This window comes from Haliaeetus albicilla, chromosome 26 (genome assembly GCF_947461875.1).
Source record: "Haliaeetus albicilla chromosome 26, bHalAlb1.1, whole genome shotgun sequence".
In the NCBI taxonomy this organism is placed as follows: Eukaryota; Metazoa; Chordata; class Aves; order Accipitriformes; family Accipitridae; genus Haliaeetus; species Haliaeetus albicilla.
In genome coordinates, this window is record NC_091508.1 from 17,477,883 (window position 1) to 17,494,614 (window position 16,732).

General features: G+C 53.5%; 1 protein-coding gene across 2 annotated transcripts; it reads left to right on the forward strand.

Moving 5' to 3' along the window:
- The first annotated feature begins 1,284 nt into the window (after positions 1-1,284).
- PLPP7 (phospholipid phosphatase 7 (inactive)) lies at positions 1,285-16,230 on the forward strand. 2 transcript variants are annotated; one of them, XM_069770686.1, is made up of 2 exons: positions 1,285-2,921; positions 4,084-7,265. In XM_069770686.1, the coding sequence occupies exons 1-2, from the start codon at positions 2,471-2,473 to the stop codon at positions 4,188-4,190; spliced, it is 558 nt and encodes a 185-aa protein (XP_069626787.1). In that variant the 5' UTR covers positions 1,285-2,470; the 3' UTR covers positions 4,191-7,265. The 2 variants fall into 2 exon arrangements, with proteins under 2 accessions (XP_069626787.1, XP_069626786.1); XM_069770685.1 differs by lacking the exon at positions 4,084-7,265 and adding an exon at positions 15,381-16,230 and having other exon boundaries at positions 2,219-2,921.
- The last annotated feature ends 502 nt before the right edge of the window (positions 16,231-16,732 follow it).

The window sequence follows — 16,732 nt, forward strand, 5'->3', positions numbered from 1 at the left end:
TTTCCTGTGACGGCTCCTGAGGAATATGCTCGGCAATAGCCCAGCATCCCCAGCACGGGGCTGGACAGGCGGGAGAGACGAGTCTCCCTATTTCTGCAGGCTCCTGGCCACCAGCGCTTTAACCCTCTGCCCAGTGGTGTTTGCAAGGAATCCCACACAGCAGCAGCCCTGCATAGAGCAGGAGAAATAGGGAGGTCGTCCAGCAGGGAGGTGACAGCTATAACCAAGTTAAAGCAGTGATGACGGTCATCGCCCTGGCTGATGTCAGGTGGGCTGAGATTTTCCACGTGCCTCGGAGCCGGGCAGCGGGATGAGGGCAGCCAGATAGGGACAGGGTGCTGACTTCCCCGATAGCGTGGGAATGCCGCTGCGCAGCCGGTGATCGGACAGGAGCTGGTGGGTGTCGGTGATGTGGCAGCATCCGTGCACGCTCCCAGGCTGCCGCAGTCCCAAATGGTACCGGAGCCAAACGGGGTTGTGGTTTATGGGCTGGGCAGGGGTGCCTGAGGAAGGGATGAGCTCTTCCCCTGGCTAGGGTCATCATTGCAGGCTAGGGACAGGTTCCCGGAGGGTGTGATTCAGAAATAAGTTGATGTATATTGTTTTCCTTTGATTCATTAGGCAGGGGGGAAAATATGAGCAAAGCCCAGGGGTGAGGACTTCTCAGGACCTCCGGCACTTGCTTGGCCGAGCACTGCCCTCGCCTCTGGCCAGTCTGTCTATCAGACGGGCACAGGCTGGATGCATAGTTCGTCTAGAGGACTTTGAGAACTGTGGATAAAAAGTGCAAAGAATTGCAAATTTTTTCTTATTATCTTAGAAAGCCAAGAACCACCTTTCATTTAGCACTTAAGCTCTCCAGTGCATTTTGAACCTGGGTGCCTGATTCCCAGGGAATAGACGTGTACAAATACTGACCTCAGTAACTGGACATTTGGGTAGGCAAATGTCACTGGCACCAAGAGATGTGCCTGTTCTGCTCCTCGGTGTAGTATTCACCTTTTCCACTTCTCTGTCCATGGGGGATTTCCAGCCTATTTGCATAGGAATGCATAGGAATAATCCCGTTTCTTGAGCATGAGTGGTGTGGAGTTGCGACAGCCCGTTGCCCAGGGAAGGTAACTCGGTGACGGCAGCCTTCGGGCAGGAGGAACCGAGATAGACGGTCTCTCCCAGAGGTGCTTGAGGCTTAGACCCACACAGCTGCGGTTCAGGGACTGTAGTAAGATTATTCAGACCTGTAAACTGAAGCTGTGAGCACAGGCGGGATGTTCGCAGGGGCTCACCAGCACTAGTGATCAGGGGGTGGTCTCAGAAGGGTTCACCCCAGCTGCGGTGGGGAGCTGGGAGGCTGACGGCAGCCGCGCACAGACAAAGTAATGGTGGTAGGAGGGATGGCAGGTCTTCCCTGTCCTCTGCAGGAGGACTCCCCAGGGCCTGGCATGAGCCCACGGCATCCAACCCCCACTGCGGGAAGCCTTCCTCCTCCCCGTCCCGCAGTGCCCGCTCCCCTGGGGCCGGTACCTGTGCCGCTTCTCACATCCGCAGCTCCGGGACGCGGGCATCGCCTGTCACCTGCTCTCAGCATGGGATCTGCGATGCTGGATGACACGGCAGAAACATGTGCGGTATCGAGGCCAAGCTCAGCGCTGGGGGCAGGGGGATGGGAATTCATTAGCGGTGTCTCTTCTAATCAGGAGGCAGGTGCTGCTTCTCCTTGGGTCCAGGAATGAGGTGAGCGATGGAAGTCGCCGCAGGGGTGCACACTGAAAGGGGAGAGAGGATGCGCCTAGTGATGTTTGAAAGGAATCCATACCAGGGAGAGGAAGGTGGCATCTAGGGTGCCCTCGCAGAGGGCGAGGTGTTGCAGAACAAATAAAAGGAGAAGATACCCAGGGAAAGCCCCTTGGGGGGGAGCCCCTGGGTGATGCCCAGCCTTGGAGCTTGCAAAGCCAGGTGGCACAGCCCACCGTAGGAGCGATGCCAGCTCCCGTGGGGAGGGGGGATGCCGTGATCTCCTCCAGCTCTGACTCCGACACTGAAATGTGACTTGTAGTCCAAAAAACTACATTTCCCAGTTTCCCTTGCAGCCCAGGGGAATAAGCAATTGGAAGATTTAAATAGACCAGGCCAGAAGCAACCAACCTTTGGCACAACGCTTTTCCCTCCTCTTCTTCCAATCTATTGGCTGTTTAACCTTTTTCCCTGGCACTGGAGTGGCTGCCAAGCCTGGCATTAATTTTCCTTCCAAGCTTGCTAGGCCCATGAAGTAAACAGCCATGTGCATTCCTTACTCTATATTTAACAGCTGCAGTCTGTGCTGGGGGCAACTGCAACAGAGGGGAACCTTTGTAGCTTCCCAAATTCACGGCTCGTGAGGGTGGGAGTGGGGGAAGCTTTCTGCAGGGAGAAGAGGAATTTCTCTCCTTCCCGGTATTTGCAAAGCAGGTTGCCTTAGAGAGAGACTGCAATGCCAGCATCCCAGCCGCGGTCCAGGGCAAGAGACAGGAACAATGTCCTCAACCGGGCTGAGTTCCTCTCCCTGAATCAGCCCTTGAAGGGGAACCAGGAGAGCAGGAGCTCCGGCAGAAAGCAGAGCGGCCAGGCCGGAGCAGCTGGTGCCCAGAACAGCAACCCCAAGGAGCGGAGGCAGTCGCAGCAGCTGCCCGAAGAGGACTGCATGCAGCTCAACCCCTCCTTCAAGGGAATCGCCTTCAACTCCCTGCTGGCCATTGATATCTGCATGTCCAAGAGGCTGGGAGTGTGTGCCAACAGAGCCTCCTCCTGGGGTGGTGCCCGCTCCATGATTAACCTCCTGGGGATAACGGGGCACGGCATCCCCTGGATTGCGGGTACGCTCATCTGCCTGGTGAAGAGCAGCACGCTGGCAGGCCAAGAGGTCCTCATGAACCTGCTGCTAGGTGAGTGGCAAAACCTCCTTCCGCACCGGGAAAGCCCAGCCCTGGTCACAAGGGACAGCGGCACTGGGACTCCTCCTCTGCTCCCAGCCACCGCTGTGGTCAGGAAGCAGGGAGTGACCTTTAGGGTGAATGCTGCACTTCTTGGCCATCTCGGTCCTGGGTACCGTGGGTGATGGATGTAGCAAAAAGTTGTCTAAGAGGGATGGAGTAATCCTGGGAGCCGGCGGCAGCTGTGGAGTAGGGGCAGGTCCCCGGTCCTGCATGGGGTAGGGTTGTCCAGTCAGACCAGGGAAGCGTCTGGGATGTGCAGGTGGATACCAGCAGCGATGTCTTTTATTTAATCTGTGGTCATCTGCCTTGGTGGTGGGGATAGGTGGGGAAAACACAAAGATTTTAACCTTTGATATCTGGATCAATTCCTGAGGATATCCTTGAGAAAAAAAGATTTCCATCCCCTCACCACCTTCTTGAACGGACCCTGGCTCCACGTCTCAGCCGCCGCGTGATGGAGTCCTGTCTCCTTCCCTGCTGCGGTTTGATCTCGCATCCTCCTTCCCATGAGGACCTTTCTTGCTGCTGTCCCCATTTCCATGAGCTAATTTGACCCAGAGGCTGTGCGGACAGGCTGGGATCTTTCTGTCTCTCCTTTCTTGTGCGGTGGTCGGTATCCTTGTTTCTGGAGGTTGGGACGTGTTAAAGGAGTTGCCTTCTCAGCTGAGCAGGGCCCATCCCACCCGTGTGGACCAATGTCCCACGAGTGACCAGGCTGAGCTCTAGGCGTGACTTGCCTTAGATCCTGGCCCCAACCCACCCGGGCCATGTCTGCCTGAGGACCTTGCTCTTCTCGCTCTTCTGCCTTTGGCATGGGGTCCAGTTATCATATTTTTCCTTGTGACTAATTACTGTCTCATCTGGCCATGATCCACCCTAGTGTTGCACCCTCCCCCAAAAAAACAGCAATCGGAGCTCCCGCTTTTGGTTGGTAAGAGAAATTGAAAACATTGGATTTAGGCCTTTGCTTCTCAGGGAGCCTTTTGAGGGGACACAGGGATATTTTATTTCACAGACACGTCAGGAAAGGGATGTCCTGTCCTCAGGGGCCAACTGTGATGCGATACAGGCTCTGCAACGTGGCCCCAGGTTTTTGGGTTTTTTTCACAAGTTCATCCTTCGGAGAAGGCGAAGATTGCGCTGAACTGGCTTGAAAAGCACAGTGTTAGCTGCCTTTTCTCCCCTCTGCCTTTGAAAGAGACTGTCCTCGTGCTGTGACATCTAATGAAGGGAGGCCATCGCGGGGAAGAAGCCAGAATAGCATCGGCGTGATGCAGAGCCTGCCGACGTCAGCAGTTCTTCCAGGGGCTCCTCGGTGCGCTGGGTCAAGCTCTCACTGAGAAAAGAAGCTCCATTTAAAAGGGCACGAGGATGAAATAGTAGGTGACTAACACCAACCGGCACAGTTTCCAGATGTCTCTTGACCCGAGAGCCTTTGACGGTTCTGGAGCCTGAAAACTGACCTCTTTGACTCCAAAATATTTGAGATCCTTATAAAGAACTAACACCACCATTGGCTTAAAAACAAGAAAGTTTTTCTCGCCCTTCTGTTGCCATGTGAGGAGGCCAAATGCAAAGCCACCTCCAGGTTGCGTTGAAACTTTGATTATCGGGCGGTCGCTGGGAGACCTCGGCCCTGCATCACTACCCGCATCTCCAGGTCTCCTGAGCTCACGTGCGGTGCCTGGGGACAGCTCGGGGGGGTTCTGAAGTCTTGCTTCCTTGCCTAGACACGCGACTCCCATCGCTCTTCACCGCCTGCCAAGAAAGAAAATAGTTAAACTGTGTGAAGGACTAGTTCACGCCGTGACTTGGTGGCTCCGTAGGTCTGGCAGCCTCCAAAGAGCTCCACTTTGCCCTCCGAGTAGACAACACTGACTGGTGGGACTGGCCAAGGTGCCCTGGGCCTCTCTTGTCAGAGCTTCCTCAGCAGGACTTGTGTCACCCCACAGAGCAGATCCCAGCTGTGAGCGTGGCCTTGGTTTGATATTTAAGATTGCAGTCAGGAGCTCCAAATATCCGAGTAGCTGCTGCTGCAATACCTGCATTGCTGATGGAGGAAGGAGTCTGGCTGGGGAGCGTGGGGCTGGTGGACCTAGACAGATCCCATGAGAAGTGGGGGTCTTATGAGTAAATAGGAAGGGTATGGCATGACTACTGCATCTGGCATCCTTGGTCCCCCTCGCTGCTGCTTTCCTGTGGATGAAATCCATCAGGATGTGGTGTGAAGCCTACATGGGTAGGGACAGGTCAAAGGGAAGGGAACCTCCTGGTGCTTCCTTGGTCTCCTGGGAAGAGGGAAGTTGGGGGTGTCTATGGCACCCCTTCCTTACCTCCCCTGGCTCTCCTCCCTTCCCCCTGCTTGCTGAGAGTTTGATACATCAAGCAGAATTTCTGATGCAGTCTCTGGGCAGGGAGCCAGCCCATCATAGAGCACTTGTTTAGGAGTTGCAATCAGGCTTTCAAGGCGAGGAGACAGGAGACTGCTGAAATGGGACTGGGAACCTGGCAGAAGCACCACTGCAGATGGAGGGGGGGCACTTGCGCCTGAGGAGCTCTTGGCAGGAGCTTTGCCAACACATGGGAGAGCATTTCGGGTGAGGGGCTCTGACCCTGGGATGCTCCATCCATCCCAACTGCAGATGTTGATTAGCAACCCCAAGCAATGTTTTCCCTCCATGTTTGTCATCTGTGATGGAATTTATTGATTCTCCTTCTCATTGTAATCTTTACCAGCAAATGCCAAACAGCCAGAGAAGCACGCTCACAGCCTGTTACTGAAAAGATGGAAGAAATCAGATATCTGTGCCCACTGTAAAAATCCCTCTGCCAGAATGTGCTTTCAGGAAGACTATCTCAGCATTCCCAACCCTGGCTGTTGAAGAGTCAGGAAGAAAGTCTGCACCCCCTGGCCAAATTGAGAAAATCATAATTGAGGAAATCCCCCAGTTTTAGAGTTCATTTTATTTGTCTGCCAGTGTTGGAACGTTTAGGACTGTTCAAGCTTTTCTCTGCAATCACAAGGATATCATGAAAAATGAGGTGCTTGGAAAGTCATTTGAACCTTGCAATTGGGCTTTCAGGGGGAAAACAGATATAAAACTTTCACTAAAATTCCCAGATCTGCTTCGGAACCAGACAGAAACTCCATTAAACCCTGGGGGAAGCAGTACCTCGGTTTCTGGTTCTGATCCATCTGGTGAGGATGTGGATCCAAATTTAGTGATTCATTGACTGCAAAGCCGGCAAAGAACATTTGGATCATTGATCTAACCCACGGCAAAATACAGGCTGTAGCACATCCCTTAATTTATTCCTGTTCAATTTGTTAAGGGAAAAAACCCAAACACTCAATCTGATGTACAATTACGAGTGAGGGTGAACTTGTCAAAACCATTTCTGTATTACTGCAGTGGCAGGTATTCTCACAAGCGCCTTGCTTTTAGTTTGACTCTTCTCTTCCCTTCATTGCGTCTGCGTACCCTTGTCTCTTCAGCTGAATAGCTCTTTTAGCCAACACCTCTTCTGCCTTTCAATATTTTGGATAGTGCTCAAGTCATTTCTTCACCTCCTATTTATTAAGCTAAACAGATTGATCTCGTTAGACTGATGGTCTTTCCAGGTCCAGGCACCTTCTTACTGTGACGGGGATGGAATATGGTCATCTACCCAAAGCGGTCACTCCGGTGAAGTCCACCTATTGTGTTTAGAGCCAGATTGCCACCTTGTTTAGTTATCTGCAGCCCAGCCGTGTGCCTTTGCTGTCGGAAGGTATCTGCTTGGTTAACCCTTGCACATAAAAAACCTATTTGTGCTCGGTTTGAAATACCAGCCAACTGGTTCTGCTTTGCTCATGGCTTTCTGAAATAGGTATTCAGACTAGGAGAAGAGAAAGCCCTGGTCTTCTTTGCCTGCTGTCTCAGTGACACAGGTCCCAGTCCTCATCCATCACCAGCTGGCTCTGCATCCCGCTTCCGATGGGCGGGTTGGCTCTTTGGTGCTGTCACTAAGCATTTATCGCCCTCAAGTAAAGCAATGCGGCAGAGTGTGGACGTATCATCGCGAGCAGCGTGGCAGGCTGAGGATGGGTGGCTTGCCCCAGGAGGAGGAAGGGAGGGGAGCCCCCGGTCGCTCCTCCACTCCTGAAGGTCAGCAAGAAGGCAGTTCTTGCTCTCTCCAGACTTCTCCCTGAATACTGACCTAGCTTTAGTCTGACTGGGAACCAAGCCATGATATTCTGAGGCATAGTCCCCTGCAGAGCTGTGACTTTATCCTGAGCCATATATATATATTTATTTTAAATATATATATATATATTTATAAACACGTATAAATGACCAGGACTCTGCAGTCCCACCCCAGCAGCTTCTAAGCAAGACCAGATTGGCAGGAAAGTGGTGGGTTAGGAAGGAAAGAGAGCAAGAAATGCCTTCGCCGGGCCCCTCGAGCCCCCGCCGACCCTGCTCTAACAATACGGAGGTGCTTCAGGTATTGTCATGCTTTTCTTTGGAGTCCACGTGGTGAAAATCCAGATAGTACAGCCCGTTGCTGGTAAAGGTCACTGAGCAGATTAAACGTCCAGGCAGTACAGACAAGCTCATCCTGTCAAGCCTCAGGGCTCGGCAGCCCAGACCCAGCAGAGAGGCCAGGGAGTTGCACGGCAGATGGATCAGTCCGTATGCAGCAGAGCTTGCTAAGCCGAGAGCCCCAGAGGTGGTTTGGGGCCAGATGTGTCTATTTTTTCCCCTTTCATTTTCCTACTGGGAGGCTGGGGATTTTCTGAGCTAGGCAGGGCAGATGTTTCGGCAGGGAAGGGGAGAGCAGCTCGAGGGCTGGCACCCTGCGTGAACCAGCCCCTCCTTGGAAAACCTGGCACACGGAGGAGGTTCAGCCCCTGTCCCGCTCCCCTCCCAGCCCTGCCAGTGCCCACTGAGATCTCAGCAAGTTTGCAGCACATCTGCCTAGCGAGATGGAAACGCGTAAATGTCAAGTAACCCAACGTGAGTGACCCATGGTGGGTGCCGGGCAGAGGGAACAACACAGATGCCCACTCCCTGCATCCAGCATCTAGATACAGGTCCAGCCTGGCATTAAATATTCCTCTTCATCACATCAGGCTGCTAATCTGCCTCTTGTTGTCCTGCTCAGATACAGCAGTTAAAATCCCTGGTCCTTTGGTGGGTGCCGTCCTCACCCTTCATCCCTTCACAGCTGATGAGCTCAGGCATCTCTGAACAGCAAGAGATGCCCAGCTTTCCCGGCTTCCCTGCCCCCTTCCCTTCCTCGCCTGCTTCCACTATAGCGAATATATATTGTTCACTGCAGGGCAGGCTTGCAAGTCTGCAGTGTCCCTTCAGATAAAGGACAGTCAGTGACAGGCTGGGACCCATTTGACCGTGGCTGGAGCAGGCTGGGGGGGGTTATTTCCAGGGACCTGCGTAGGGTCTCTGTCAGACCCATGGTCCGATCGGCCCCTTGGTTCTGGGCGGTATCGAGGAGCTCAGGTCCTGGCCGGCCGTTTGGTGCTGAGGATGCTGTGAGCCCTGCAGCCATCAGCGTGCAGCCCTTGGGGAAAGTGCAGTAAGCTGAAACCCAACCCTCAGGCAGAGCGAGCAGGCGAAATGTTCCAGAGCCTGAATGCAGAGTGAAAGAGAAAAGAAGTGCGAGGGTTGTTGAATGGGAAGAGGGGGAATAAACATGGGAAATGAGTCATCCTTATGTCTGTCACTCCGGGAACAGCTTCCCAGTGCCCCTGCCTGGAGCTCAAAGGGGACAGTAGCTGTTTCACTCAGGCAGAGCCAGACCTGTCGGAGAAGCAGAGCCAGGCTCTGGCCCAAAGGGAGATCCCGAGACATGGGTGAGTGTGTTTGCCTCTAACGCGCCTTGACAGGAGCAGTGGTTGGGAAGAGGAAGGTGGAGGAGTGCTGGGCAGCGAGGTGAGTTGCTGGGAGGAGCGGAGGGCAGGCAGAGCCCGTTGGGTATCCTGCTCCGGGCCAGGCTTGGTGGAGGATAGGGGTGGGAGAGAACTGGCTCTTTTTCCTTCCCTTGGAAGAAATCTCCATGTTTTCACCTGGAACGCAGTTCTGGCCTCGCTCTCCATTTCTGTCTGTACAGGGATGCTGGCAGACATACCTGATCCGAGTCTAACGCCCAGTGAGGTGTGATGGTTGGAGGCCCTCTGAGCACCACAGAAACAGCCCCAACTTTTTTTTTTTTTTGCCCATTTGCTTTATTGAAGGCAGCGGGGGGTAAAAACAAGCCTAAGCAGTGCTAGGTCTGAGCGAGGAGCCCGGCGTTTGTGGGCTGGGACATGCTGTTGGTCATCAGCCCAAGGCAGTTTTCTTCCTCCAGCTCATCGCATACGGTGCTGTCGTGCTTGTGCGTGTTGCAGCGCGTGGTTCTGGGATGCGCTGATGTTACCTGCACCGCTGCCGTAGCGGACGGGGTCATTGCAAGCTGTTGGAGCCCTTTTGGGAGGCAGCTGAGCCATCCTGGGGGCTGCGCAGCTCATTTTCCCCATCAGCACGAGCACTTTTCACTGCGCTCACCCTCTTGCCCATGTCTCGTCCCCAGGCCGTGCCGGCCCCCAGCGAGGCAGCCCGGCTCAGTAATTGATGCCCAGATACAAATTGCCCAGCTCCCAGGAGCACAGGATTTCCAAGGGGAGAACTCCGGGCAGCCTGAGTTTGCACTCGGGGCTGTTTCTAATCATCTAGGATATAGCAAGTCTATTTTTAGTTGTTGGTTGGGATTTTTTTTAATTAATTGCACAATGCTGCTTTCCGCCATTTTTTCACTTCCCCATGACCACTTACCCCACGCTGCTGCTTGTTCAGCCAAAAAATAACCTCCCCCCAAAACACTGCAGTGTCTGATTCATTGGTTCTTCAATGTGTCATGCCATCTGTGCCTTTTGTCAGCTTTTACACCTAATGGTACCACATTTGGGGAAGAAAATGGAGTAGAGGAGTTCACTTTCAGAGGAGTGGACCTCTTCCAGCTGCCACCAACTCCACCGGAGAGACGGTGAAGATGCTTTTGAAACCTGCATCTTTCATTAATGTCAACTAGTCAAGGCTGCAAATGGCTCATTTTCCAGGTCAGGGAGCCTAATGCCTGCGGGAGACTTAGGAAGTTCGGAAGCAGTAGGAGGGGGCATGTAAGTAAAAAGAAAAATGGGAAAAAATTACGCATTCTAATTATGGAGCAAAAGAAACTGTTTCCTGGGAATGGTGACATTTGTCCAGGGTTCACCCCTGAGTGAGGCTGGCTAATCTGGGAAATACAGGACCTTCAAAGCCAGCCTTGGCCCTACACGTGGCCCCAGCAGCTGTGGCGGGGAGCACATGCCATCTCAGCGGGGTTGGTGTGGCCTCCAGCACGGTGGGACCCGGGTCAGAGCAGGCTGCAGGCTCTGAAGCCCAGGCAATGAGTTATTGCCAGCTTGGCTCTGCTTTAAAATGGTGCTGGGGCTGGGCAGAGGGGGTTGTCCGATGCACATCTGCTCCCACGCTTGGGTGCCTCCTGAGCTCATGGGATGGTCTCGCTCTTTGTTTCTGGGCATTTACCTCCCCCTTTTCCTCTCCCTGCGTGCTCAGTCGCAGTTCTGGGAGACTGAGTCCAGCCTGTGACTCTGTTTCTGATCCCGATCTCACAAGCTGCGCTCTGGAGAGCAGCCTCGTCTCATCCAAGCAGCCCCATGTGCGGGAAGTCATGTGAATCGTGACTGCAGGAGCAGACGAGGCCAAGGGCTTTTTTGGCTTTCTCCTTTTTTCCTCCCCGCCCTGTCCCCAGCACTGCACCCAGGTTGTTTTTCAGCTGTGGTTTTGATAACATGTTTATATAAACATCTCGGCCGGAATCCATCTTCGTCCCTGGAGATGCTGCCTGGCTCCGACCTGGGGCAGGCGATGCCCCCCGCGGGTGCTCGCCCCATCCTCAGCCTCTTTCAGCTCCCGTAAGGGACGGCAGCAGGGATGGCACCTCGGGTGCTGGGACAGAAAGGACTTTACAGTGAGAGGGGACGTCCAACTGTTTCGACTTCCCTTAAATACCAGCTTTGGGGTTTGGCTTGGTTCTGCTGCGACGATGCTTCAGGTTTGTCCTTGTGCCCTGCCTGCGCAGGGCTCGCCTCTCCGCTCGCCTCCACTCTTAATGGGCTCCTAACATTTGGTGGTAGGAGCAAGGCAGATAATTGTTTTCCTTTTCTTATTAATAGATATAAAACGTCTGCCCAGGGGGCTCACTTTCAGCTCATTTACTGTGCATCTCATGCCAGATGTTGGCTATTTACAATACCAAGGTGATCTCTGATGCTAAAATTGTCGCAGGCAGACAAGACTTGCTCCTTGGTTTTGCACTTTAAGGAAGTTTTAGATGTTAATAGAGCTTTTTGCGATCACATGGTTTTGCAGTGGAAATCTGGAGGACTGTTTCCCTTAACACCAGGGCAAAGGGGAAATTCTGGATCTTCTCCAGAAAAATGTGAAAGGAGCGATGGGCAAGAGCTAATCCTCCCTTTGCTCTTTTAAATCCAGTGCTACCTGGATTTTACACCCAATGCTGCTTCTGGTTTAAATCCAATGCTACCTGGATCTGGGGGAAGGACATGATGAATAAATGCTTAAAATTAAAATGTCTTGCTCCTCTCATCTCACCCCTCGGTCAGGTGGCACTCTGCCATCTCTGCTATGCCTCTAACAGCCCCGTCTGTCTCCAGAGAGCGACGTTGTGCAAGTGCAGGCTGGTAAATCAGCTGCAGGCTCCTTTCTGCGGTCTCTCCCGGGGCTGTATTTCCTCCAGCCATCAGTCTGGTCAGCCTGAAGGATTTGCACGTCTCTGAGTTAGGGACAGGGGAAGGGCAGACTGAGGGTGATGATGCCGGTTTGCAGGTGGCTGGGGCTGCGCTGGCAGGTGCAAGGCTACCGGGCTATCGGATGCAACCGCTTTGGTAGCCAGCAGGCACCCTTCCCAGTGCAGAGACACCCTGGACCCACCAAGGATGCCTGTAAGAAAGTTAACCCCTTAGCTGCGTAATGCTGGCATGGATGTGCCCGCCTGAGGAGGGAGGATTTGGTTTGCATTGCGGGGGGGAAAAAGCAAGCGAGCCGAACTCCAAGCGGGCATGTAGGTCAAGGAATTGCAAGGGAATAGGGCCTGGGCTGCTGAGCGACGGCACCGTCTGTATCTGTTTCTGAAGGATGGGCCGTTGGCAGGACTGTCGGCAGCAGTGCTGCGTGCTGATTCACTCTGGCAGTGCCTGGCCGCCGGCACCAGCAGCAGCAGCAGCAGCAGGAGGAGAGGGCAGGGGTGCAGCGTGGCTCCGCGGGGGCTTTGCAGGGGCTCTGCTGAGACCCAGAGCTGGGCGAGGGTTGTGGGAGCCCCCCATGCCTCGGGTGCCATTTATTTCATAAATAAGTTGCTTCACGAAAGGAACAGAAAGTGCAGGGGGAAGTGACAGAAAAAGCACCAGACGGAGGGATCTTTGTTTTTTTTTTTTTTTAGTTTTAACAGCAAATTAACCCCCGGTTTTAATGCTGTCGTGCCTTCAGATCTTGAAATGTGGGCAAACGAGGCTTTCTGCTTTCTGTGCATCACTTGACAAAAATCAAACCTAGCAGTACTGAAAGCCCATTTTATTCATCTTCTGAAGGAAAGGATTATTAAAACAGCTCTTTGGCTTGTTCTCCATGCCCTGAACACCTCCATGCGCACACGCCTGCATCCCTCAAGTTGCCCTGACATCACCTTTGACCATAAAAGTACCTTGTAAGTGCAAATTACTGATGGACAATGGTGAACACCACGCGTCGCTAAAGCACACAATGTTTGTGCTACTGATCTACGGGTAGATTTGATGAGGAATGGTCTGTAGCGGGTATATTGAGCACCATGGAGGAGACATTGGGGATCCTTTGAGGTGCCCAGACTGGTTCCTGAGTCCTGGCTGGGCTCCTCAGCAATGCAGTAAGTTGCTGACTTCAGCAGGAGCAGCTTGGGCCACAGTCTTCTCTTGGCAGCTCCGGTGCATCATCTCTCGGAAACGAATGCGTGAGTCTGGGCTCCCAAGACTGCGTCCCAGAGGCTTCGGCTTTTGCCCAGCTCTTGTCTAGGGTGAGATGGGACTGATGGGCAATGCAGACGATGAGGTCTGAAAATCAGGTCCTGAAGCACTTTACTGAGTCGGGGCTGCAGGGGGTCACCTTGGTGGGGTGAGGAGCCGGGCTGGGGGTGATTTAGGAAGCCCAGCGTGAGCAGAGCCGTGCGGCTGCCTGGCCGCAGCCAGACGGCCCCGTAATGGCCAGCCAGCCCCGGTGCTTCGTTACCCTCGGCGGCTGCAAGCCGTGCTGACGACATTCGGCCTTAAGAGGAAACCGCGGTGAGTGGCTGCTCCAGGGCTCTGCAGCCCGTGTTTGAAATGCCTCCCTCCCTTTCTCCCCGCCGCCCCGGCCAGCCCCTTAAAAAAAATAGCAGCAAATCTCAAAATGCAGAGAACGGCTCGGCTGAGTGCTAGGGTCCCCTGCCGTGGGCTGCAGACCTCCCCCTGCTCTCTCCCGGTCTGCCGGTCCCATCAGGCAGGCTCTGTGCAGAGCCCCTGGCTGTCCTTGTCCTCCTAAACCCATCACTACCGCTCCAGGGCCGGCGTTGCGACCAGCCTCCTTGCATCCCCCTGCCACCTGCAGCCTCGCCACCTCCTTTCGGATGCCACCTATGAACCTTGCCTTCACGTCAGCCTCCCGCTTCTCCTTGTGTTTAAGCTGGAGTCCCGCTGCTGCCTGTGCTGCCGTTCCCGCTAACGAGGAGCTGGTGCCCAGAACTTTTCCTCTGCTCCGTCTCCCCTCCCAGGAGCGGCTCAGGCAGGACCTGGTGGGCAGGAGGTCCGGGGAACGTCCTGCTGTCCCCCTTCCCCATGCAAGATGCCCTGCAGACGAGGAAGAAAAATAGCTCTCCCATAAGGAGAGAGTTTGGCCAGGGTAAATATCAGCTCCTTCCCAAAGCGATGCTGGGGGCTGGCTGCGCAGAGGTGGCACGCTGTGCCAGGGGGGTGAGCAGAGCCGCTGTGACAGCTCCTCGCTTCCCAGCTCCTGCCCAGGAGTCGCTGCCTGCCTCCGACGTGCCGTCTCATTTCCCGTCCTCAGCGCCGCTGCGCTCCCAATCCATCCTCCCGAAACCTTGTCAGCTCTCAAGGAATGGTCTTTATCAGCGCCCGAGAACCAGGCAACTGGCCTCTCGCGGTCCTGCCAAGGGAGCGGGCTGCGCTCGTGATGCTATATATTTCCTTGTCATTGCTGTGAGGAGCTGAAATCAGCACTCTCACCAATTAGGAGGGCTGGGGAAAAGCAGATGAGGGGATTAAAGAAAAATAAAATCGATGCTAGGAAATAGAAATGACAGTACCTGTCAGCTGAGGCCAAGGAGGTGGGATGAAGAGGAGGATGATGAAGACAAGTGCTGATGGGTTTCACTCCCAAAGCAGTTAGGGAAGAAAGGTGATTTGGCATTGAGACCTGCAGCTGCAGGGATGGTCCCTCTGCTGCCACAAGCCTACATTTGCTCAGGCTGGGAGGTGTGTTAACCCCCCCCACGTTTGTGCAGGGAAGGGGGTGCATGGGGTGACTCACAGGGAGAAAGCCACAGGGAGCGAGAGGCGAGTAGAAACAAGAAATGGCTTGTGGGTGTTCAGTGTTTCGGCAAAGGGAGAGGGACAGGTGGGGGACATCTAGGAGGATGTCGCCCGCCCTCCGCTTCAACACATCGAGGTGCTGTTTCTAATGCAGGAGCCCTTTTTCTTTATTGCATGGCTTTCCCATTGGCTCGCTGCCTCTTAATGCTCTTTTCTTAGTGAAATCCGTCCGTGCGGTGCGATCCCGCTGGCTGGCTCTGGGCAGGGCGGAGGTGGTGGACTTGGCAGAGGACAAGGGACAACACCAGAAAGTGCTGTGGGGCACTTTTCCTCCCACCGACTGCTCACTGCAGCCCGGTCACCCCGGCACAGAGCCAGCCCAGGCAGGGATACGTCCTTGCTGCACAAGGTTTCTTAAAGCATGGGGTTGAGGACAGAAACAGAGACATCCAGTCCAGTGGTTTGAGGGCCAAAAGAGTTTTAATTTTAGCTTTACCAGTTGCTATCTTTCTTCCCGAGTGGATCGCTTGCCTCTGTGGTTTGGGTTTCTCGTCTGTGAGATGGTGATAATGGTACTTGCCTTCTCCGTGGGTGAACTAGGAGGGTTAATTAACATTTGGGTGGTGATCTGAGGATGGGGGGAGCTGTGTACACCTGAACTGTGGACACCTGGCTGGAACTGAACCCAAACCTTGATTTAAAGACAACAGTCCTTGAATGTTCTGCCTTGAAAATTGCCGTTGACGCTGCTTCTGACCTTTCCCTCCTCATGTCCCGTTTTGTAGCCCTGCTTCTGGACATCATGATTGTGGCTGGTTTGCAGAAGTTGGCCAAGCGGAAGGGCCCATACGATGTCACCCCTGGCTTGTTGGACTACCTGACCATGGACACATATGCATTTCCAGCCGGGCACGCCAGCCGAGCAGCCATGCTCTCCAAGTTCTTCCTCAACCACCTGGTCTTGGCCATCCCTCTCCGGATCCTGCTGGTCCTCTGGGCCCTCTGCGTGGGCTTTTCCCGCGTCATGATCGGACGGCACCACATCACAGATGTCCTGTCTGGCTTTGTTTTCGGCTACTTACAGTTCAGGCTGGTGGAGTTGATGTGGATGTCTTCCAACACGTGTCAGATGTTGATATCCATCTGGTGAACATGGAGGACTCGACGCCTTTCCACTGGAAACTAGCAGATACTTTGAGTCTCCTTCCCAGTATTTTCTACATGTTGTTTGTTGGAAGCAGTTGTAACTTCCATGAGTAGTGGTGTTTTTTAATGTTGCTTCCCCACCTGAAAAAAAAAGTTTCTTGCAATGGATTGGGTTTTAGCAATCAAGGGCCATACCTGTGTTTTGGCCATATTCTCAAGCTGTGTTTGGACAGCAACCTAATTAAGCTTTACGGATGAGAGAAATGAGCTACATGTCTGCCTAGTTTGAGTGGTTCACATCGGCACCTTGATACGTCCTCGGGATGGGCAGCGCCTGAGAGCTTCCTGAGAACACATTCGTTAACTCTTTTGAGGCTAAATGATTTTGGCCACAGTGCTTTTTCTTTTTGTAAGCCCAGCAGTTGTGTCTTGTACAGAGTAAGGACACTGCTGGCACTTCACAGATAATAAATAATCACAAAAATACTGCCCTGTTTGGTTCTTATCATAAGGAAAGGGACAAAAGCCAGTTCAGTGTAGCTTTGAGATACGTGTTCAACTTGGAGCAGGTCCTTCAGTCTTGCTGAGCGAGGGGATGCAAACGATCATTTAAATGGTTTGCTTTGGATGGGGTGGACCTAGATGGGTGCTCAGGACACTGAAGGTGGCATGCTGAAGCCAGCCTTTCCTCTGCTGTTCAAAAATCTGCTCTGTGAGGGTGTGTGTGTGTGGGTGGGTCTGGTAAAGGACAAATACACGTTGCCCATTTTCATCCTAGCAGGAAGTAATTGAATAGACATTGTGCTGGATCATGGTAATTTTGCAAAGCAGGTCTAGATACACAGCAAAGAGTCTTTTTCTCTCTCTTCACGGCCATGATTTTATAATTATGCCAAATGATGCTGTAGATGGGAATTTCCCAGGTAAGTCTTGTACAGCAGTGACTGTTTTCTGGTACACCCAGCAACGTCAGTGAGCTAGAGGGCAGGGA

Bases quoted from the DNA above. Each gene is read 5' to 3' on its own strand.
- PLPP7 (XM_069770685.1), top strand. From the start codon at position 2,471: ATGCCAGCATCCCAGCCGCGGTCCAGGGCAAGAGACAGGAACAATGTC. The intron at 2,922-15,380 runs GTGAGTGGCAAA...CCCGTTTTGTAG, and splicing joins CCTCATGAACCTGCTGCTAG to CCCTGCTTCTGGACATCATG.